General features: G+C 38.4%; 1 protein-coding gene across 7 annotated transcripts in view; it reads right to left on the bottom strand.

The window, feature by feature from the left end:
* Positions 1-24,935, bottom strand: part of CRB1 (crumbs cell polarity complex component 1) — a 134,685-nt gene that overhangs the window by 36,018 nt on the left and 73,732 nt on the right. For all 7 annotated transcript variants that reach the window (XR_013931072.1, XM_080406471.1, XM_080406474.1 and 4 more), the window contains 6 exons: positions 16,517-17,470; positions 12,356-12,906; positions 11,822-11,987; positions 8,169-9,075; positions 6,490-6,618; positions 3,392-3,518 (listed from right to left, as the gene is read on the bottom strand). Coding sequence is in view for 6 of the 7 variants with exons in the window: in XM_080406471.1 (XP_080262597.1) it covers positions 3,392-3,518; positions 6,490-6,618; positions 8,169-9,075; positions 11,822-11,987; positions 12,356-12,906; positions 16,517-17,470 (2,834 nt within the window). In the remaining variant the exon portion in view is untranslated. The remainder of the gene's footprint in view (positions 1-3,391; positions 3,519-6,489; positions 6,619-8,168; positions 9,076-11,821; positions 11,988-12,355; positions 12,907-16,516; positions 17,471-24,935) is intronic.

Genomic DNA, 24,935 nt, shown 5'->3' with positions numbered 1-24,935 from the left:
CCTGGGGAACACATGGGAAAGATGCAACCTTACTCCTTGTGGGAAGTACCTGTGAAGTGCAAATGTTCAGAAAACATGGCACACTTAAAGCGAATGCATAGAGTCATTAGCAGAAAATGAGGAGCAGACATATAGAGACAAAGGCAGAAGGTTTATTTTGTGTATAAAGGTAGGAAAGTTATGTACGCATGCACAATGTGGTTGAGAATACAGAAGTACAAAGAAGAAAGGAGCAGCATTTCTGAAGTCAGGGGATGTTTCATGATGACAAGGCATTAGAGAAAGGAAAGAATTCAATTACAGGTATGTATTCAGTGAAAGAAAGAGTGAACCTATACTCTGCTAACATATTCTAGATTAGTAACTTGCATACTGCTGTAAATCCATATAAAACCTGTATTTAATATTGTATGGACACTCTTATATCAAGTGTCTACTATTGAAGATAAAGAGTTTTGGAATCTCTATACAGATTTATTCTTTGGGGTTTTTTGTATTACGCATATAGCTATAGTATGTCAGACAGTGTTATTACATGTATTGCTTTCTAGTTTTCTTCAACATTAATATCAAGGTGAAATTTTTGCTTGTTGTAGTATATCCTGTAGCATTTAGTCTTTAAAGTACATAATAATTCAATTTACTTAAGTGGGAGCTGAACTAAACCCAGTGAGAAACTACCCCCCAAAATTTATTGTGGTTTTCTTAATTTTAAATTTGTTAAAAAACTTGATTTGAACAGCTTTGGTTAGTAACATCAGTTTTTTCATTTGAATTTTCAAACTTTCTTATTTCTTTGCTTTTACTTAGCATTCTAAAATGATATGATAGCTTTTATTTCAAGTACTTGTGTTTGAATTTTTCATTTTTCATTTCAATAATACTGAACCAAGTAACATTTTTAGCTATGATTAAATTACAGTTTGGAATATTATATCCAACATAATATCTTGTTTATTATTTTAAATTTCTCCATATGAAATAAAATTGACATTTTAACTCAAAATAAGGTGAATGTTTTCATTTTGGTTTGTCTTACTTTAAAATATTAAACCAAAATGCAAACACTTCACACAAATATTGATTTAATAAAAAAAAAAATAATCTTTTCCTCTGACACTGTAAGATTGACTACAGTATTTATCTGGAGTAAAAAACAATTTTCAAAAACTGTATTTTCGTTGGAAAAAAGATATCCAGTTTGGTTTGGTTTTGTTGTCTTTGCCTGTGTTATATCATTCACAACATTACATACGATTCCCAGTAAGAAAACTAAGCCCTACCTCTGATAGAATATACAGTTTTGTATCTGACACTGCGACATTAATTTCATCCTAGTGCTGGAACATGCATTCCCATCTTGTGTTTATTGATTGCTTACAAAGAGGAAAGGATTGTTTAGCCGAACCATTTAAAAAAAAAAAATAATCTTTTTACTGTCTTTATTTTAAAGAGATTAACAAGACAACCCAAATCACTTTTACTGGTATGGTAAAGACAGCAGAGAAGTTATGCTTATGTAATACAATTATTGTAAGTAATTATATTGTGCTTCAGTTTTCATACCAAGGCAGGTGCTTGAGACAGGAATATGTGACATACCACAGGGATTAATCATGATTTTGTCCACAATTTGTGGAAACAATGTGTGTGTTCGGGATTTTTCCCTCTGAAAATAGGAGTACGTTTTTTAATAACATGAGTGTTGCTGCAATTATGCATTAAATGATATTCAAAAAAATAACTTCAGGACATTTATGAAAGGCAGGAAATAAAAAAATTGAGGTTTGATCCCCAGGCAGTGACTTCTGCTATATCCTGCTGTGCCAAAATGGGAACCTTAATGTCTCGCTTATACACATTTTAAGGTGTCTTAATGCAACTGTAGAATTAAAGGTGGGATTTGCTCTTCACGAGCCCTCCAAGTCCAACCCACAGCAAGCTGGGTAGGACTGAAGAAATGGGGTCAGGTTTAACGTGGGGGAAACATATCAGTGGGCTCAAGGACTTCTGCAAGAGATCAGCTGTTCTCTCTGCAGTCATAAAACCTTGTATAGTGTTAGTATATAATGTTAGTCTTTGCTATAACTCTGCTACATGCCATATCACTTAATAATAAAACAACACGTTATACTTAGTCGTTCTTTGAATCATCACTCAAGGTAAGAGGCGTACAGACTGTATACAAATATGATCTCGAATGCCCAAAGAAATGGTTGCACCATTTGTAAATTATTTTTGCCTTAACGAATTGTTCAGAAAAACAAAAACTCACTTTTTACTACTATTTTGTATTTAACAATGTACTTCATTTGTGTCTACACTCCCAAAGGCAACTATACAGATATTTTCCTGTAATATTTTTTGCTGAACCTCCCGTACTCATATTTTTTAGGCCCCTTATTTTCATTCTTTAAAGAATCCATGGACAAGCGTTCAATTGAATTACCCTGTTTGCTTCCTAAGAAGGAAAAATCTCATATATTTGTCTGATGATGCTCAGAATTATTGATGGATAACATTGATTTACTAAGTTGTAGAAACCTTTGAATAAACAACTACTCCGTGATTTTAATAGTCTGATATACTTACTGGGCCTTTCTTGAAAGAGGATTCATGATGAAGATCAAGACAGCTGTATTTTATCTCAGTATAATATATTGGAGGTGTACAGGCTACTGGAGTAGAGATTCAGGATTAGTGATAACACTGCAGGATTGACACTAATTCAAATGGATGTGAGAGTGTCCTCAGCATATTCCCAATTGCTAATCCAAGCCATTATCTCATTATCCCAAAATATCCAATGTGATTTCACACATGTGAGACTTAACTGCTAAAAACTCAGCAATGAACATGGTATGTGGTGCTAAGATAGTGACCATCTGTAAGATTTAAAGGAAAATTACCTTTATTGAAGGCAGTGGGTCTTCGCCACTCATTGCAGTAGGGCTTGCATGTCCCTACTGGTAAATCTGACAGTTCTCATTAGTATGTACTGCCTGCTGGCGTGTCCCGCTGCTGCCCACTGGCAGTGTGTATGCGGTGAAATGCTCTGGTGGAGGTGGGATGAAATATTTTAGGATCTGCTAGCAGATTGTTCTAAAATTAAGTGAAAGAATCCAACCAGATTCAAAGCAATGCATAGGAAATTGTTCAAAGAAATATAAAACAGCTTTTAAAACACTGATGTTTGTATTGCTTTGCTAAGCTGTTTGGTCAAGGCATCTTCTGCTGCATTAAAATACAAAAGTTTAAAGCCTGCTTAATACTCTTCCTGTTCACCCCACTCAACTGCTGGATCGTCATCCATGCGTAGAATAAGATAGGAGAGAAGCTGAAACAGATTCTGCCACAACAGTAAAGAGACAAAAAAGGAGAGGTCGCTTACATCTATCTCACAGCGGTCTCCGGCATAGTTCACGTCGCAGAGGCAGTGGTACTTGTTGAGCAGGTCCTGGCAGAGGCCCCCGTGCAGGCACGGGTTGGAGCTGCACTCGTCAACATCCTTCTCACACCTAAAGAAAGACTGCAAGCAGTGAGCATCTCAAACCACAAGCCAAATGCATACAACAGGTGTATTTTCAATTCAGAAGCTTTTGGAGAACGGAAGAGGAGGATGCTCTATTTGAAACCTGTGGTTTATTTCCACATGTGTTTATGATTTTATTAACTACCTGATTAGCCACACTCAAATCCTGCACTTCCTGTATTCTTTTCGAACACAAAAAGTTGCACTGGAAATTTCAACTCTGTAAAGCATTTCATGGTTAATGGTGCTTAGCAAGGTGAAATGAAAGTTTGTGTATGATTTCAGAGCTGGACCTCGCACAAGTCCTGCTGACAGCTTGCTTATTCATTTTCATTGTTCCCGGGAGCTGAAGGCACATTTTCCTTCTCAGGAGTCTGGATGCAAGTCAAACAAATGCATGTTTTTCCCAGCTGAGTGCTCCTGGGAACATTCACCTGCTTCCCCCCCACCCCCCCAATTCAAAATGCCAATAGATCCCAGCATAATATCCTACTTGGACTCTCTGTGATGGGCCCCAACAATGGTGAAAATGGTGCAGCACAGGGCTTTAAGCTTAAATATGTATTGCTAAATGTTTTTGAGTTAATTCTGGTTGTAAACGAAATTGGAGTTCTCATAATTTCTCAAGACAACAAATTGCACTTTAATGAGGGATGTGTGAGATTGTCTGAAAACTAGCAATGATCTGGCGATTTTCTGCTCTGACAATGTTCTCTTTCAATTCACTGCTCCATTATTTCAAACAGTGCTAACAGTTAATCCTAATCTTTCCAGATAAAAAAGCAGGTTTATTCTTGAAGAAGAATGTGAGAAACACCCGCTGAATTTTAAGGAATTGCTTTGTTCAGTCATATTCACAACCATGTAATGCATTTTTAGTGTTACATTAGAGAAAAGAAGTTCTTTATATTACACGTTTTATCTGATTTTCTTTATTAATCTCTAAAGTGTTTCAACCATTCCCTTCAGTAGTAAATTATATTCATATACTCCCAAAGCTAAATTAAAGTATTTGTGCATTGTATAAAAATCGTATAGCTATGAACTTACCTATGCAAATAAAACCCCCACAACACAACTCCCCAAATCTTTCAGGGAATTAGGCACCTGAACCCAACTGAGTCTCAGGACACTTAAAAGCCTAACTCCTTAGGTAATTTTGAAAATCCTGGCCTGAACTGAATGAAAACTTTTTTTTCAAGAGACAGCTATATCTCCTTTAATGAAGAATAACCTTTCACATTTTCCTTTCTGCCTGTTAAGTTTATTGGGCTCTTTTTTTGTGATCCCAAGATTGGCGCAGAAGGATACTATTTTCTGCATACTGTGCATCAGTGGCTTTCTGAGGGTTTGAAATACTGTCTTAAAGGAAAAAGCCTGCTGTATCAATCTAACACATAAATATACAAAGAGTTTTGGTTACTTATTAACTGATACATTTGCATTCGTTCTGAAAAAAAGAAGAGGTGACAGTTTCTCATTTGACATACTAAGTTCTACAAGCATGGGAGTACTACTGGTTTATGGTTTGGCAGCCTGGAGGAAAAGAGGACAAATAGTCCATTTTAGACATTGGAGAAGAACGCCTTGCTGCGACAGTCAGTTAAAGTGCAGCACGCTTGGTACAAGGCTGCTGTTCAATATGAGAATCATGGGAATCATAAAATAGAGATTATTGCCAGCCAGTGGGATGGATGTGAGGAAGGCTCATTCCCAAAGCTGCAGTTAGCAAGTTGCCTGGCAGGGGAAGGAAGAAGGGAAATGTACTTTCCACCTACTTTGAAGTCCCAAGGAATATACATAGCAAAGAAGTGTCTAAAAATATGCTTTTACTTTTTAATAATTTTTTTTTCTTCTTTTTTTTTTTTTTTTTTAATATTGTGAGGTGGTACACACACCTTCTGGCTGAGTGAAACAGTACAAGCAGACTTGTCTGCCAACTACACTGTAGATTGAGCAGGTAGAAATTTTCATCTATCCTTTATAGTTTACTGTACTGTTTGCAAAAGATCAGTGGGTTAATAAGTTTTTGAAAGAAAACCTTTTGTTGAAAACTTCTTTGGATTTGCAGAGCCAGCATACCTTGATCCTGTTGAACTTTTGGATATCACACTCTGGTGTAATGCTAATTTCACTAAAAGCACATACAGTATTTCCATTGTCCTATCCAAAAAGGTGCCCTTACTTTTTCAGACTATATTATGACTGGGACAATGTCTTCCTACATTTCTACAGCACCTAAATGCCCTGAGGCTGTCAGGCCTCCCTGCTCCAGAGCTGTTTGTAGAATGTTATCATGGTAAGTGTGAATTGCGACAACATGCTACCAGACACAAATTTCACTGGGAGGAAGGCGCCTCTGTTTCAGGCTGAACTGTAACACATAAGAAGTATCTCTTGACTTCTTTTTGAAATAAGAGTTTAGTTTTCATGTTTCAGCATTCAGTAAGAAAGTAACAAACTGCAATACCACCAGGTATTTCATCTCATACCATCCCTGTGAAAGAACAGATTGCATATTCTCAGCACATGCACGTGAAAATGAAACAGCTTTGTATATTCATGTCTGATTTTTATATGTGAGCAGAATGTGTGTTTATGTGTCCCCACCTATGGAAAGATAACATTTTAGCTTGTCATATACAAAATGGGCATGGAAGCCAAAAAGCAGGCAAATAGAAGCAAGCTTATAACGCTAAGAAATATCTTGCACTGGTGTTAATGGTGCTATATTGGATTGAATCCTGCTGCATTGATTTGTGATTTTTGTCTAAGTAAAGCTGCTATACTTTCAGATCCTCAAAGTCAGTCAAACAAGGAACTGCTGAACCTAAACAACTGCTTTGTATGTATTTCTGCAGGAGGTCAAAACCCCTGTGGCCATTACCCTCTGGACCCTTCTGGAACAGCTTTTGGAAGAATTGCTCTGCAAAGATCTGCTGGGCGAAGCATCTCACCGTTCTCCAGCAAATCCTGGCAGGCACACACATGCCAGCTCGCCGCTGAGGTCAGTACAGTTGCCATAGTTGAAACATGTGAGGTTTCTCTCTTCGTTCCCACAAACTGTGTATGGTAATCTTCTGTATCTAGGTAAATAAGAAGGCAAGGGCAGTTACTTGCACATTCTTTGTTTCTAGAGGTCTCGTGCTCTCTCAGCTTTTCATTTGACTCTAGTCCACTGCTTTAGTGGAAAATATTTAGATCGCCCTTCCAATTTTGTTGTTTGAATGCAGAATCTAGTACTGTTAGTATCCAAATAATATCCAGCAGTGCTCCTGCTGGCAAATGCTACTCAATACCAATGGGAAAGGCATTACATTTTACCTGTAAATGAACACAATTTCAGGGCTGCACATACTTAGTGCCTCCTTGGAAAGGAAACCTCACATCTGTATGCACTGACATGCCTGTTGCCTGCGGTACTTGGGGTGCTTATAGTTAGTGGCAGGCAGCAACTGAAGTGGGGACCAACATTGTTACTGGCTGGGGTATCACCCAAAGGAAAGACAGCAGGAACTGTATTTACTGGCAAGTGAATGATTCACTTCTTAGCAAGCAAAAAAAAAAAAAAAAAAAAAAAAGAAAGAAAGGGACAACACTCTACCTACATTACTGATGTGGCTCTATGTGATACTGGGACAACTTAGTAGAAGAGTTCAGAGAGACCTAGCATAGAAGAAAGACCATATCAGGCCAATATAAGGCATATTCAAATCTCAGGATGTCCTCACCACTAAAAAAAAAAAAAACCTCAACAAAAATTGGCATTTGTGTAATTATAGCCTAAAAGACTGTGGTTGGGTAGCATGAAGACAATTGCCTATCTATAACCTTCAGGCTGCAGCAGACTGGGTTTTCTGGAGTCCTCTGGAGGATAAAGAGGCTTTTGCCTTCTCTGAGAGCAATGGGACATGCTGAGAAGGGAGAAGTTTATGGTGTGCAGAGAAGGGCAATTAAAGGAGAGACAGGCCAGGGAAGAGCCTGTAGCTTTTACAGAGGAGTGTCTGAGAAGAATAGAATAGAGGCATATGAAGAGTCTCAGAAGTGATGGAAAGAGTGGGCTGTGTGGTGTTTACAGCCACCAGAACTGCTGGGCTGAGAGAGCAAGCCTGGAGGAAAAGACCCTCCTAGAAAAGGTACTGTCAGTGGGGAGAAAAATGTCTTTGCAAGCCCTTCCATTGTTATTTCTCTTAACCACCAACTCTGAATTTCTCTACTTATAGTTCTAGAGCTCTATTACTCTAATAAAGTATAGGTTTAGAGATTCAAAACTCTTAAAGTCCTTTTTTCTTAACAAAGATGTAACGCATGTCTCTGAGCTCTGGCAGACTTGTAATACTGTTACCAGAGAGCTGCAGGAGCCAGGCTGGAGTAGAGCTGGGCAGTGGAGCTGTGCCTTGTTCCCTGCCTCCTTGCCTCACCAGTCGCTGCCTGAGCTGCCTGCTCTCCACTGCCTGGGTCCACATCTAATTGATCTGTACAGTTTTCTATACTGCAGACTCTTTATAATAATTCTGCAGCCATGGTTGAAATATAGATGGATGCATAACATCTGTGTTTAAAATGGACACATTAGTGATGTAATAACTCAGAAGAAACCTGACAAGATTATATGGATCTGTCTTGTTTATAGTACCTGCAAAATTTTCCAGTGAAGTTAGCAGCACACAGGCAAGAATATCCATTAATCCCATCAACACAAGTGGCCCCATTTGCACACTGGTGGCCACGGCAGTTGTCTATGTCCTCTTCACAGTTTACCCCTCTGTAACCAGGTTCACAACTGCACTCATAAGAGGTGATGCCATCAGTGCAGTTTCCATGAATGCAAGGGTTTGAAGAGCATTCATCGATGTTGACTTCGCAATGAGTGCCAGTCCATCCTTTGGGACATATGCAATGGTAGGAAGTATAGAAGTCTTCACATAGCCCCTCATGCATGCAGGGATCTGAGCTGCAGAAATCTGCCTGCAAACATCCAGTAAGAGCAGGGTTTGCAGATATTTTGAGAAATTGCTCCTCTTGAGGTTTTTTAGTAGGGATGTCAGCGTTTTCGAAGTACGAGAGATAAATGCCACTGATTTCTATGGTGCTCATACATCCTCGCAGGCCATCCAAACTGTCAAAAGCCCTGTCAGCCACATAGATGTCTGTCTCTTCTCTTAAAAAGTTGAGGCTTCCTGTGGCAGTTGTGCTAGTTGCAGTGTCTTTCTTGTTGTCTATATCAATGTGCCACCTAGAGAACTGGGACAGGGGCTCTACCATAGAGACCATCACTTGGTGCCATTTCCCATCACTCACAGGCAGTGAACTAGCAAGGGTCAGCTTATAAAAGCTGTTGCCACTTTGCAATTGAAAGAGTAATTTGGAGTTGTGAATACTGATAGTAACAAACTCTGGCTCCTTCTCCGCGTACAGCAGTATCACGTCAGTGTCCCTAGTTCGAAAGCCAAATATGATATTGGTGAGGTCTCTGCTGATTTTTCCGTTGCTTCTGTAAAATATCGCACTGCTTCGGCCATTAAACACTGCATTAGCAAGACCTGTGCAAAGATAATAATTGAGAAACCAGGCTAACTTTAAACCAATACACATGGAACAATGTCTCTCCAGTTCCCCCTGCTCCCTGTCATGTAAGTCCTCTTGGGTTTGCTGAAAAACAGTCAAATTCCACCAGTGTTTCAGTTATCCTTGCCTGCCCCTTACGGGTATAGAAATTACAGGGTAGCACCAGCACCAGATATCTGTCCATCAAAAGTGTGCTGCTTTTCACCAGCTCAAGTTATCGTTCTAAAGATACAAGTGTACATTAGAGTTATCTCTCTTTTTCTGCTTTAGACAAAGAGAAGGAGGTGATCATGACTGTATACATCTCAAACCTGAGGCTGAGAGGGTATTTCAAAGAAGATACGTATTTGTCATTTTATGTTTGTCGCCTATGTACGGGCAGATAGTTATTCTGATGACAGATCTGGACGGGCTGAACCTTTGTTCTCAATTACTCTTTTCTTAGGTAAAGCACTGAAGAGCTTTTCGAAAGCATTTGCTTGGATCCCCATTTACTATCATTGATGCAAAAAGGGTGAATTTAATTGAAGTCAGTTGGCCAAAAGCCCCTTCAGAATTACTGTAAGAAGAGGCGTGCCTGTCACATTTAAAGCCAGACTCTCCTGCTGGGTATGCACTGCCACAGCCCTACCAATGGCTCCAAGCTGGTGCTGGTGGGACTGGGAGGACAGCAGAGTACTCAGTTTGCACTGCTGTGAGTGAAAATTGATGGGCAATGTTGTGGCAGTTTTATGGACATCTTCACAAAGGTATTTGACATCTTTCATTAGCATGGGTTCTACTAAAATGCACTAACTCGCTGGGCTGTAAATTTGCACGTTTGGAGACAGACAAGGGTTATAGACAGGGAGGAGGGACAGGAAGGAATGGCTTCTCTCTATATTTCAGACAAATTTAGCTTTGGAAGATCCTAGCACTGAGATAAGGTGGGCTCCTGAACTACCTCTGGGCTCAGTATATCTTAATGAAAAGACCCCCTGGGAATCCCAGCATGAAATTATTGACTGTATATCCTGATACTAAGGCAGCGGGTTTGTAACTACACTGCCTGGCTCATCAAATGTGGTACCTTACTCATAGGAAAACTTGTCTTAGAGGAAACCATACTAAAAATAAAACTCAGAGCTTTTCAAAATTATTTCTCATTTTTTAAGTCTCACAAAGCTGACTTTTCGAAGCTCATAAAGCTAAAATACTGTAGAACTTCATGTCCTGAGCACAGCAAGCCATCTCAATGTGCTTTTATTCTCAGTTGTGACACCGGGCATACAATTTTGCTGTTATTTAATATTCTCCACATCACCTTTTTGTATTGGCTTTTTCTCTTTTTTTTTTGTTTTTGTTTTTTTGAAGTGCATATTTTCCTAAAGGGCTGGCTAATTGTAGCTATCCAGGTGGAACTATAGACACAGCCCCTGGAAAAAAGCTCTTTTTCTGCCTTAGCTTAAAATGGTATCCAGAGCATAAGATACCAGGCTGGCAGAGAGCTCACTGGCCAAGAAAATTCCTTTTTTTCATTACTCTGTGTTGAACGACAAGTAGTCTATGCTAAGTAGCTAAGAAAACAACCAGTTAAAAATACAGGTCTACAGTGTAGGATTTTTTGCATATGTATTAGGAAAACTCCCCACTATTGCCACATAGAACAGAACAGAAATCTAAAGGTAATCTAACAGTGTAAATGACCTTGAGTTTAGCAAAAGGAAACAGTTCAGATACTTTTCACCCCCCTCTGTGTGTTTATGTTGTACCATAATATGCAACAGTAAAGTTTATGAAAGAATATATTTTGATGTTATCATTAAAGATGTCTATTAGAGAAGGTGCAATTATTTTCATTTCAGTTATAAATTTTTACAAGTACTGCAATGCTGATTCTAACAGTCTCAACGAAAATAGCACCATATCGGTCTGTCAGCAAATTGTCTACGATAGAAATTTTTTGTTGACCAACCTTCTCATTCCTAAGGGTCAGCCATTCTAATAGCTTCCATCAGACTGTGTGTGTGTTTATCTTCCTTCACAGCATTCTTAGGGCTTTCTTTGATAGCAAAAAGAAAAAATATTGCTTCAAAATCCTTCCTTTCATTTTAAATTCCACTCCAGGGTGGGAAGGAGAAGGAAAGTGGAGAAGGAAAGAGATATGCAGAGTAGCTAATGTTCTTAAGACAGCTAATGGTCATCCATTTGCAGATAGGCTGCTCAGTGTGCAGGTGGTTCGTATGGAGATACTAGTTAAATAACTGTACTGCTGGTATTAAGGTGACTTTTTTCAAAGATATTTAACATTTAAGAAAATCAAATGATGCAAGGTATGTCATGTAGCTTGTCTTTTCAGGAGGATGGAGAACATCCTAAGGTTAATCCAAGACTGGATATCCTCTTATCTCTTTGCGGTGGAAGTAGGAGGGATGCACTTATACTCTGGCAATGTACTTATCTATTGTACAACCTCGACAAGTTGTGCTGAATAAGTCAAAAGAAAAGGTCCTGTAAACATCGGTGTCTGTGTCAGGGGGTCTGGCTGAAAATTTCTGGGTTTCATAGGGCAGGCTCTTCCCATTACTGTTACTTACAATTGACATTATTATTATTTTAATACAGAAGTAACAACTGAATGAACTTTAAAGGCAGTGAATATTGAGTTTTAAGGAAATGCTGATGAAAATTTCATTTGTTTCTAATCTCCAAAGATGATAGGAATAACTGAAATGTACCTACATTCAAATCCTTGGTGCACCAGCTGGCATTGCGCTTCATGAGGACAGGGCCCAAGCTCACACCACTTAACTTTCTCACATGCCTTCCCTGCTGTGTTAGGGGGACACGTACAAGTGAAGTCATCCCAGATAGAATAGCACACACCACTGTTGTGGCAAGGGTTGGACTGTGGGGGAAGAGAGGAGACAACCTAAGTATGAATAAAAGCTGGTGAACTCCCAGCTGTAAGGGTGGGTGACTGGCAAAAATAATTCTGTTTATTTTACATGGAAAGTGATAAAGACCAGTACTATGACAGTACAGCATGTTCAATAATTGGTGAAAAACAGTACTTCAACCCTGAAGTATTTTAATTCTCTCCAATGCAAATACAACTTGCTGCTGGTATTCATCATATGTAGCATAACTCAACAAAATCTGCTCTTTCTAGTGTTTTTACATATTTTCCCAAGGTGTCATTATCATCAAATAATGCATGGGAACATATGAAAAATTAAAAGAAATTCCCCATTATAAACAAGTGACAATGCTTACCTTGCAGAGGTTGTCACCAGTGCAGCCTTGGGTGACATTGATCAGAGTTCGGTTGATAAGAGAATTCAGTGGATTGGTGATGGGAAAGAATTCCAGTGGCTGATTATTCACTCTTACATCTTGGATGCAGCCTTTGAAATACCTGCTGTTTCTATCAGTTTCTGTGTTACCTGGTAGACCCCCTATGTAAAGAATATCCTTCCTTTGGATGGTTAGTACTGGAGTAGAAATAAAGCCTAGGTATTGAGAGGACTGGAACAATTCCATCTTATTTGGTTCTATTTTTAGTGTTATTAAGTAAACATTTCCATCATTCATGGAGTGTTTCCCTAACAACTTAATGGAATTTAGAGCTAACATTGTGAGTTTCCCACCTTCCAAGTAGACTTTTACATAAAGGTAAGTACTGTTTCTCAAAGCCAGTAGCAAACCAGAAGATTTGCGTGTTCGGACAAACATGGATATGTTCAAATTTTCAGTCTGAGTGGCATCAACAGGAAAAGCAGCATAGCCTGAGGAGTCCTCAGATCCAAACCGGGCTGGAACATACTCTTGAGGTTAGAGAAGTGGGAAAAGATTAAAAAAAAAAAAAAAAAAAAAAAGAGAGAGAGAAGAGGGAGAGAAATAACATAGTTAGGACTTTATGACAAGGGAGCCAATGCAATGATTAAATAGCTACTTCTGGTATTATTTACGTATGGTATTAAGCTGTGCTGGTATTTATGGATGAATGAAGACTTGATCCAGCTGTAAACAGCTTCTATTTCAAAAGTCCCGTTGGCTTCCATGGCTGTAGCATTAAGCACCAGTACAGGACCAGATGTTGTATTATTTGGCATATTTTTCCCCTTTATCTGCTCTGTGTAATGGTGTTTTCAAATGGTTAAACAAGCACAGATTTCTATAGTTTCCTGGATTGATCCTCAGAAAGATCATTTTGAAAAGAACCTAGCTGCTTTGATCCTAGGGTGACCATGGAAGTTAACATAATTCTGGAACTTTTTGATATTTTTTGCACTGATTCCAATTGTAGAAATAGCCGAAAGCTCCTCAGCAAACCTCTCTTGTGTAAAACCTCTGAACAGGGCACCTATCTGACACTGTAAGGACTCCCTAGCTCTCCAACAAACTCTCTGTGGCTGGGGCTAAACACGCACCATGTACATTAACTCGTATACAGTTACGAATCCTGCTCACTCCTGTGAGTGCCCACAACGCTGTGGTGTCACAGCAGGAAAAGGGTCCAGGATCGAGTAAGCCCTTTTGTTTTTTTGTGTGTGCTTATCAATTAAAATGATTAAACCAAAACCATCTGTCTCTCTCTCCCTTAGTCTTTATTTTCAGTAATGATTTTCAGACTTGTAAGAATACAAAATATCTAGTCCAAACTGTATTTTATTCTGATAAATCATCTTGTTAAAGCACAACAAAGTGTTGCTATTTTTACACTTCAAGTTTCGTGATCTTGTCTTCAATATTATTGACTTCCTGGCTAAACACTTTCGAGAGCTATTTTTAATATATCAAATTCATAGAAAGAATAAACTAAGCTTTTTTGAAATGCTCACACAGCTAAAGAGTCAGTCCTCTTTCGTGCAGTAAAATTCCTAGAGCGAGACCTCATCGGCCAAGTTTCCGCCTGCAGCACTACTTTTTTTTATGACTACATTAAAAAAAAACAATGAAAATAGGGGACTGACTGTGAAGCCCCAACAGGCCCTTAATAATCACACTGCACTGCTATGTGGTGCAGCAATATTATTTAGCAACAGGAATAAATCCCTTACTTGCTCCTAAACAGAGGATTTCATAAATAAATTCAATTTGAAACATTTTAATTCTATGAATAAGATTACCTATATATCTACATCTGCTTGTTAAAACTCTGGTATGTAGAAATAAATATTTGTTGAAGTGGGTGTTTTGAGGCATTAAATCTCTTTATGTTATATCTTCTCTGTAAGGTGGTACTAGAGAAAGACATTTTTTCATGAGGTTAAAAAGAAAATTTCTGCTGGAATGAGGATTGCACATTTGCAGCATTAGAAGGAAGCATCAATCTTAAAAAAGGTATTTTGTGTTTACAATTTGTTGCATTTCTCTCTGTTTTTATATATATATATGTCATCAATCTGATCTTCTGTTTGATGAGATGGCTAGTATCACCTTCGTCAATATTAACTTCTTAGGTCACAACATCTGGATGTTGATCAAAATGAGTCAACATCTGTTTGTTATTTTGTATATGTAGAGAAAATATTGCCTCTTGTCAATTAAATACTTGGCAGCAACTTTTCTTCAAAAAGACACCAGCATTTCTTACATTATCCTTTACCACAAGTCTCCCCCACTTTGGCTTTTAAGAAACCTGCCACATTCTTTTAAATATGGCATATAGCTAGAACCTATGTATCAAAATGGCATGGTGCCATGATTTTCAAGGAATATTGTGGTCAGCAGGGGAAAAAAAGAAAAAAAAACATGCTTTCTAATCATTCTCAACAGTTCTAATGCCAGTATAAACCTCTCCTGGCCCTGACTGGTTTTAATTTTGCTTCATATAAGGAGGCAAACATATTTACCAGATGTTGTCCTATACTCCAAAGTTGCTTTCCAAATCTTTGGATAAATTACAGCTAGACTTCAAAGAAGTCTGTTACAATTACCTCTCAGACTTTGTCATTTTGCAATAAAACCAAAAAGAAAAACTATTGAAAAGTATTGATAACTATTAAGTATAGCACACAAAATGAAATTGTATTTAAACATTTTGAAATGTATTTCAAGCTACAGCTTTCTGCTGCAATGCATTCAATAAGCCCCTGGGGCCAGTCATTCAGCTGATGTAAATCAACGTAGCTTCACTGGCGGCAGCACAGCCATGCCAATTTACACCAGTTTAGGATCTGTCCGTTCCAATCCGACCATGGCTCTGCTGTTGCACTTAATTTTTTCCAGTCCACTTGGCAAATATATGTACATAAATATATGTGTGTATGTATACGTGTATGTACGTATGTATTTCTTCCTCCCTGAGCATTGCTGTGATTGACCATGCATGGATGGTTAGTAAGGGGGCAGAGAGGGAAGCAGGGGCAAAGCCACTGTTTGGAAGACTCAGTCCTGTACAATTTTCTTAACCATAACTGCTTGTTTGAAATCCTTAGAAGTTTTGCTGAGGAAGAATTGCAGAGTTAATAATTAGTTATAATATTAGTTAATATAATATTAGTTAATAAAGGAGTCAATGCTCCTGAGGGGTTCTGTATTTACAGCCCCTGAGGGTTTCACACACCAGATGTGGTACAGCCAGGAACTGGGCAGGGACCTCCTGTTGTCCTTCCACTCTGCCTCAGCCTGCACTTGGAAAGATCATTCGTAGCAGGGAAAGCACTACGGGCATCTGCAGCTTTTGTACTCCTGCTCATCACTGCCAGGGAGGCTGTTTGCTGAGATGTGCTCTTTTGTTTGCTGAGACACTGACCTGTTTCCCGAGACATGGACCTGTTCCCCTCTGGCCACTAAACAGCTCCCTGGTAATGGACACCTTTGCCAGTGATTGCCCAGAGCTGCCCTGGGAGCAGCTGGGAGATGAATGGGCCCCGTTTGCAGCCTCTGAAGCCCTGCCTTCTCCTTGAGCTAATCAGATTAAGTTAATAGTATAATCTTGTTCATTTTTAAAAATTGGAATCTTTTTTTAACTTGCAGTACTTATGCTGGCCTTTCATTGCCTTAAAGGAGTTTCTTTATAAAAGGCTAGAGAGCTGGAGGATAAAATTTTCAAAGAATGCTTTGAAAGTAACTTAAACTCTGAGTGACTTGGTTGCTTTCTAAATTTTACTCGGGGTGCATAACCTCCAGTGAACTAGTGTTCCAGAGTTTATGGCATGCTAAGACATTAAGAAGATTTTAAAACTGGAGGAGTGGAATCCACCAGTTTAGCCTGACTTTTTTTGTCAGGCTGAAAGGCAGCCTTCCTGGGATAGTAACTAGGAAATAACAAAGGCATGCTACTACTAACCTCTTGCACTTTCTTACCAGTTGACGTTAAGCTCCAGAGATCCTAAGGGTCATGCTGCTTTATCACCAGGTAAACAGGATTGTTTATGATCATGTTTTCAGCAACCACCTAAAACATGAATGCCAGGAGCACTCCCTTACCTGTTGCACAGCTTGGCCCCGTGTACGGCCGGTAGCAATCGCAGTGGTAGCTCAGCCACAGGTTGGTGCAGCGGCCCCTGTTCTGGCAAGGGTGGCTTTCACACCAGTCCTTTTTAGTACATCCTGTCCTGACATTGAAAGATGATTCAGGTGACACATTCTCTGGAGTAATAATATTCAAGTCTATTTCAATGTCCTGAAGGCAGCCTACAAATGAAGGTGCAGAATGTGTATTATAGATGTTAAGTAGAGAGCTGCCACTAATGTTCCCCACTGGTAAGCTGCCCAAAAACATGCTCCGAAATGCAAGCATCACGTGATCGTTCTCTATCATAGCAGATGTTTTATTGAGACAGAATTCTACACAAGAGCTGTCAAGCAAATTAAGAGTAACAGCTCTTGCCAAGGTTACCTCCACTGAATGCCATTCTCCATCACTGACATTATGTGAAATATGCAAAAGAGCCTGTGGCTGGTTATTGACTTGCACAGATAAGTGTAAGTAGCCATTCAGTAACTCCAGCTTCGCAAATGTATTTTTCTCCCCTCGGTAAAATAGAAAAGCTGTAGGTTGCACGGTTTGAAACCTCAGGTTTATACTATAGAAAAATTCCTTTTTAGGGGCCAGAGGATTCTTCAACAAAAGGAAACTGTTTCCTTGAAACGAAAATGTGGTTAAGGTTTCACAGTGTGTTCCAGTATACCCAGGTGAACATATGCAGCTGAATCCATGTTGGCCATTTTTTAAATGTGGGATACATATTCCATTGTTTTGGCATTGCTGATCAGTACAGCCATGCAGAACTTCTGTACAGTTCCAGCCACCGTAATAAATCCCTTCTTTGTCTGCAGGTGGGCAATGGCAAGTGTAATTCCCAGGAAAATTCTCACAGGTTCCACCATTTTGGCAAGGGTTCATGTAACATTCGTTGATGTCTTCATCACAGTGAGTACCTGAAAAAAAAACAAAGAATTAGACACTCTGAATTGTATAACTGGATCCCTGAATGACATTTTTAATAACTTGTTTTGCTAAATTATCTTTAATTAGAGGGGAGTGTCTTGAGAAATAGATGATTGACTGACTCACAAGTCTAAAATATGTTAAATATAAAAATGCCATTCACATGCTACAGTTTTCTTGTGCAAAGTATTATATGAACACCCTAGCAATAATCGCATTTTGGAGAAAATAACCGAAGTAAGTGGCAGTTTTGCCATGGATAATGTGATGAAATTGAGATAAACATCACCTCCAAAAGATGTGACCAAGTAATTGTATCCCACCTATCTTGTGGTAGAAATCTAGAATGCTTTGAGAGGAACTGAATTATTTATCACGTATAAAAGGCAACAATTGTTGCTTAATTCATATTCATAATGAAGTATGTTGATGAGCTGGAGTACAGTCTGCTGGTCTTTTCTCCTTTTTCACATTCATTCAAACAGTAGAAGTGTTACAGACTAGTATTCCTGGTCCCATATGAAACATCTTGGAGCAACAACCTTCTACTGAGAGCCACAAGACTTATAAGCACTATGGGCTATAGTAGGACAGGCTGACAAGTAGGTGAATATACCTGCAAAATGTATGTACAACAAGCTGGCTATCTGAAGAATGAAATTCACAGCAGGGAGCTGCGTGGTGTGATAATAAGAAATGCAAAGAGCTTAAACCTACACCCTACCAGCGGTCTGGGCAGTGAGAGCACCCCGGCCACAATCAGTGGGCAATGCCACAGCTCAGGGTTAGGTGCCTACTGCAGTTATTCACAAATCAACAGCTGATATTAATTCTTCCAAAACCAAGACAGCAGTGACTTCTGGTCCATCAGCCATGGTCTCGTACTCGGAGGAGAGTTCACTTGGGATCTGAGGATCTGAGAGAAGCTGTTGGAGGGGGTTGAACCTGTACGTCCCAGCAGAATATTTCTGCTGCCTTGTATCTACAGTGGAACTTTCTTTACCTCTCCTATATAGAAATTATAAAGCAAGAAAAGATGAAAGGAATATTTTCTCAAATGTCTGAGAGCTTGGTGATGACAGCAATTCCATAGGAGATGGACAATACAGACTCATATTTCCTCTGCTTTCGTGTAATGCTTGGCTTCTGACATACTGGGTGAAAGGAGAGCTCCTAATCTCAACTTAATTGTAATTTGATAAATGTGACCTAAGTATGTCTACTGGATCAGGCATCACAAATAAAAACAAATCTGTTCCTCTTGTAAAACTAATCTGTTTATCCTTCTGCACGGTTGTTCATCTATAAAGTAATTATAGCAACTTCTCCCTTGAGCAATCAAGTGACCGATATGTATGCAATGGATCAGGGAAAATCTGTTTCTTATCTCCCTTGGAAGCAGTCAAAATATCCAAATACTTTTTTTTGAAAACTCGTGCTAAGTGCAACTCCTAATTCTTCCACTTCCCTTCATAGTTATTCTAGAAAAAAATAAGAAATGCTTTGCAGTCAGTTTTCAAACTGGTGTCGTTAGCACAAAGCAGTTAATAGGCATAATTATGCCTCTTCTTCCCACAGCAAAACTGGTACCTGTAAATTAGATAATGAGGTATGCTGAGACTCACAGAGTTGCAGCTAGGTACCAGGCACCACATTCAGCTTTACTTACAAATTTGCATTGAGCTTTATTTTTACAGCAAAACACAGCCATTTTTCATGGAAAATTACAGAGCAGCATTCAGCCACAATGAATTGCTTCAAATAGCAGTAGATAAATGTAGTTACTCAGGCTAATTCCTTGCCTGTCCACTTTATTCAATCACAGTTGTAACTAGACCCCATCTCGGAGAGCAGTAAGTTACAGGAGAGCCAGAAGGGAACTGAGAATTGGTTGTGATTTGCTTGAAAGATTAGCCAGAGTGAACTGGTCGTAGCATGTATATAAAAGCCTCTCTCTAGCGATTCCCCTCACTCACCAGTCTTCAGTTATAGCATACAGTTTCCACTTTTCCAGATTATCAGACACAGCTAGTGCTATCTTCCAGGTCTGGCAGTGGGGTTTTACAGCAGCATTCTCTCTCTCTTTTGCAGCCAGGCTCATATTTATTCTGATGTAAGATGTCTATGTGTACCTTAATGTGTAGTGGCATCTGGCAGAAATATGACTCATTGGGACTGACTTTCTCAAAGTGAAGCGCACTTTCCAAACTGTTACTGACTGGGGGCCAGAATGATGTCTGCTTCGCCCAGTTTGTGGCAATTTCTGTGTTAGTGACTTGTCCTGCTTTTGCTATACCAGTACATGAGAAGTGAAGTTACCGTGAGCTGTTTCCTGTTCTGGTCAATGTTTTAATCCATGTCTTGCCTGATACTGCTCCCTTCCCTGCTTTGACATTGAGAACAATGTGTCCACGGGTCTTGTATACAACTCGGTCTTAATGTGACAGCTATAGAAATGAAGGTCTCTTTAGGGTTTTGTGTCCCAGATAAAAATTAGAGCAGCCAAGAAGCAGTAGGATCAGGGATGTACTTAGCCTTGAATGGTCAGAACACGCTTAAGGATTTACAGACTGGGAGCTCCTATAAAAACTTTCATAGAAAAAATCAGCATAGTGAACGGCTAGACACTTAGTCGCTGCATTTTCAGTAATGTGTGATGACTCTGTCTATATTACTTAATTATCCCACGGAACCTGCAAGGTATAACCTTTGCTTGTAGCTTGTGGTCTGAGTCACACCTTGCACTAGTGGCTTGTCTCTGGAAAGGATGAAACAGATGCATAAACTAAAACCGAATTTACAATATAATGTTTACTGTCTGTGTTGTTCTTTGCTTCATCAAATTAACATAAAACTAGTGAAACAATTTTGTAAGGATACTAAACTTCTTTGGAAATCATATATGTTTCTACCTTTAAATTTAGAAAACAAATTTGATAACAAAAGCATCAATGTCTAACAAAGCAATGAAATTAGTTTTATGAGGAGGTACACGTGTTGCTGTTAGTGTATTCCTTGCCTATAGAAAATGAATAGCACTAGTTATTAAATGCAAAGTGACTGTCATAGAGCCATTTAAATATGTGTAATTTCATAAGCATTTCAGTGTCTGAATACAATGTGTAATTATAAAGTAATAATATTCATAATATGTTGCAAAATAATTATTTTGTACCGTTATGTGTATATATACACACACATGTATACACTTAACATCTGCATGCCTACTATTTCATAAAAGATTATCACAAACATAAATATAGGTCACAACAAAAGACAAATAATAAGCCATTTTTTTCATATCAAGCATAAATCAGCTGTTCTTACAAGCAGTGTTTGTTATCTGCCAGTTGCTATACAAGCAAAGACCACTGTCACTCAAGATAAAAGCACTCTAGATAAAAGGATTAGTCAATATTTATAGAACTGTATAAGCAGTTCAAATAGCTCAGGTTGGAGAAGTTTAGCATGTAAAAAAAATAAAAAATGCTCAAAAGATATAACATACCAAAAGCAAATGTGATGGTAACTATTATTTTCTTTTCAGTGTTTACATGCATTAGTTCAGCTAAATATACTTGTGGTTTTAAAGTAAAAAGTTAAATCGTTCAGCATTTTCTCTACTAAATATATTACACATCAACCTAAAATTTCAGATAATTGAATATTTTCATCATGGTTTTATAGATAATGATTACATTTTCCTCCTGTGAAGTATTCAAAACAGAAATGAAACAGCTCCTTTGACTCAGTTTGATAACACCACTCATATCTGTCTCCTTTTTTCACTTACATATAATTACTACAGGGTAGCTATTTTCTGTTAACCTCTTAATTAAATTATCAGTTTCAAATTTAGCAGCAAAGGCTTCCTGCAGAAGCAGGATGACAAAAGCAATTATTCAGGCATAATTCTGTTGAACACCACTAATTTTCATCTTGATTAAACAATTATAAAATTATCACCCACGTTACACTTTTGATACACACCTTTGGTTAGAAATCTGTTTACAGCCTTCTGCATTTCCAGTTCCTTGACACTATATAAAGATCAAACAAGTACAAGCAAGCACTTGGCATAGATACTACCCATTCAATACAGTCTAAGTGCACATACAATTTCACAAAAGAAATATTTACCTGTAAACATTGTCATTAAAATGATGTAAACTTGCATCCTAGTTGCAACCATCTTTTTCTGAATGAAAAAGATGATTTAGCACTTAAGCAGTCCACCAAGTAAGTTTCTGAAAATTCAAACCAGTTCTTGGTACAAAGGCTCCGCTCCAGGATTAGCTTGCTCCACTTCTGTACCTGCTGATGGAGGCTGATGGTGTGTTTTGCCCAAGCCAGATCTACAAGGCTTAAAGTAAGACTCATTAAACTGCTTATGCAATAGATATGTATTCTACATAAATTCTTTTTCAGCATGTTCTGTCCGACTGTGCTCACATTAACTTTGATTATGTTTCACAAAAAGGCACATTTTTAACATCCCTTCAAAACCGAGTTGTCACTTTTTGTGGTTTTGCAAGGTGTTTTTTAAGACCATATTTTATTTCATTTTCAAGGTGTCTGTTAATCCAAATGAACTCTTCCACAGTCACTGTCATTCAGAGGAACTGTACATCAAAACAAACAGATAAAAGACCTAAAATTGTTTCTTATGTCATTGTTTTATAAAGTATTTTTGTTCTATTGGCTTTCATTATCCTACTTACTGGAAATTCATGCCTGTATATTTTTAAATGTGCTGAAGACAGGAAAAATTAATTTATCAAAACATTTTCTTTCTTCAGCTCTTAAACAAGACATTTTGATTTGGACCTAATTTAATGGGAGGAAAAGAGAGTTCAGGAGATTGAACTACTTATTTGTGTGATAATTTAAGCAGCAGGGTTTTTTGGTTTTGTTTTTTTTTGGGGGGGGGGGTCCTCTTCTTTTTATTATACTTTATTTACTTGATGAATTCCTTAAAATATTGCTAGGGCAATATCTCTTTGTATAATTAGTGAAATAATTATAAAACAAGAGAGTCTTTCCCGGGGTTGGTATTTATACCATCCAATTGGCATATGGCAAACTGTGGATTCAGATCTTTGTTTTTGCAGTTTCCCATTGTAAAATTCCACAATGGACCCTGAAGTGTCTCTCAGCCTATCCCCAAGAAAATGTTGATTTGTAGCAAACGTGGTTTTTAATTCCTTCTTCTCCCTCACTCATTTATTCATTAATTGGGAAATTCCTGATGTTGTATCAAATTTGGTTCTTGGTTCACCAAAAGACTCAAACACAATTTTGGATTCATTTAATCTACGGTTCACTCTTGCCTTTATGGCGATGCTTAGAAAAAAGCCTTTGATACAGGTGCTGGGTGATTTTTTGTGTAATAAATTCAAATACCATGGGGTAAGAATGTCACCCAGACTCTTCGAAAGGTAAGTAAACAAGCTTTAAACAAAATGAAGTTAATGTTGATAAGTTAGGGTGCATAGACTTTATTAGTAGTGCTTATCAGATGTCTCGTGCTATAGCCTGAAGATTAATATGCATTTTTATTTTGAAAACATAAAAAGAAAGTTGGAGGTTCTTGGTAACTGTCAGTCCTTTTGCAATATGACTCTGATAAATGTTCCAAGGTAAGATTATGAACATACACACTGTCAACAAGTTGGGACAGCCATACACTGTTACAGCTCCGTGAAAACACGGAGCTGGTGACACGCTGAGACAGAGGAACTTCATACCAAGGTTTTTAGCGAAGGGCCTGAGGCCATGGCAGAACCGCCAGCAGGTGTTTGGAACAAACCTGTCAAGAACAACCTAGGTTACAGAAGGCGGTAGTTACTCTAATTACAGTAAGGGTTTGATATTGTCTTTAATAACATTTTCAAGCAGAAAAATCTATGTGAAACCACCATAAAGTGGGTATAAAACCTGCGTAATCCTGCCCAGATGGTAATTGTCAGAGGATTTCTGTCAAACCAGGAGCCTCTGTTGATTATGTTTTGGGATTGTCCTGGGTTTGCTCTGGTCACCATTTTCATGAAAGGTGTGGATGTTGGTTCACTTATTACGTTGTCTGATAAAGCAGGTTTAAGTGAAACTTTTGACTGTGTTAAAATTAGCTTTATAGGTGAGCATCAGAAATTGGAGAAAAGGCCTGACTGGATTAAATTCTGGAAGAACTTGTTCGCTTTCTATGGTCTCAGGCCAGAATGGCCAGCAATCAGGTGGAACAAGAGTTCCAGTTCACAAACCCTTGGTCACACCTTAGCGGGAATATTGAGTCCATTTTTAGCTCTGCACTGCAAGGAAGATTTGGATCAGTTAGGAAGAATTCACAGGAGAGCAAGGAAAATAATCACAGGTCTAGAAAATAAGGCTTGTGAGGAGAGACTAAAAAAGTAGGGTTGTTTGGTTGAAAGACAATCAGAGGAAATGGAACTCAGTAAGTCTTGCAATACAAAAAGATAACACACCATTCCCTGAGACCACAGTAAGCAAGTGAAGAGGTCATGGGTTTGAGCTGCACCAAGGAAGATCTAAGTCATACTTTGGGAAAACATTTCTAATTACAATAAGGCAACAAAACTTTGGCATAAGATATCCGCTTATGGAACCATAAAGTCTGTTTTGGATCCTTAAAAATAGTTTGGAGACGAAAGTGCAGTGTGACATGAGTCAGCTGGTCCTATCTTAGACACATAGATAGCCCAAATGATACCTGCATGTCTATCCCTTCCAATTCTACTTCCATATTTCTATGACTTCCTTGAAAAAAACATTTCCCAGCAACTGAGCTGTAGATGCGTCAAACTATACAAGTAGGAGTAAACCTTAGAGAAACTCAGACTGTAGCATACCCTTTAGAATATGCTTTATGGGTGACAAAGACAAAGAGTTTGCAATAATGCTTCCTCCACCTATTTTTTACAGTTTTGGAAATGTCTGTTACAAAATCCTACCTCGGGCAGAAACAACTTTTTTCAAGGGACTCATTAATCCTGAGGCCAGCGGAAAGATCTGGCAGAGCATATATTCTTCAGGGCTCCAGGTCTTAGCAGACAATAATGAAAATTCTAACTTTGCCACATCTGTGCTGATAATTGCAAAGAGATAATTACTCTTTGCTGGAAGGAGGAAATGCATGTTCATGAGTGAGTAAGCGCAAGGAAATAAATTGACCATCTCTATGTCCTTGTAATTAAAACTCATGCTTCTGGGCATAAATCAGTTGTCATGAAGGTCAGGAAGTTGGTTTTACTCTTATGTACATCAGTGTAGAGCAAGTGAGGGGCATTTAAATGGATTTTTTTTCCCTCCTATTTTCTTCAGTAAAGAACTGGCTTATATTGGATATTGAACTTAATGTGACCAGTGATCTGATTTAGTGTGGCAATTTTTGTTGCTGTCTTAGCAAGAAAAGCTCATGTAAAATGAAGGACAAAATAC

The sequence above is a fragment of the Falco punctatus genome, assembly GCF_963210335.1.
Source record: "Falco punctatus genome assembly, chromosome: 11".
Classification (NCBI taxonomy): Eukaryota; Metazoa; Chordata; class Aves; order Falconiformes; family Falconidae; genus Falco; species Falco punctatus.
Note: the sequence above shows the minus strand (reverse complement) of the source record. Positions and strands in the feature narration are given on the sequence as shown.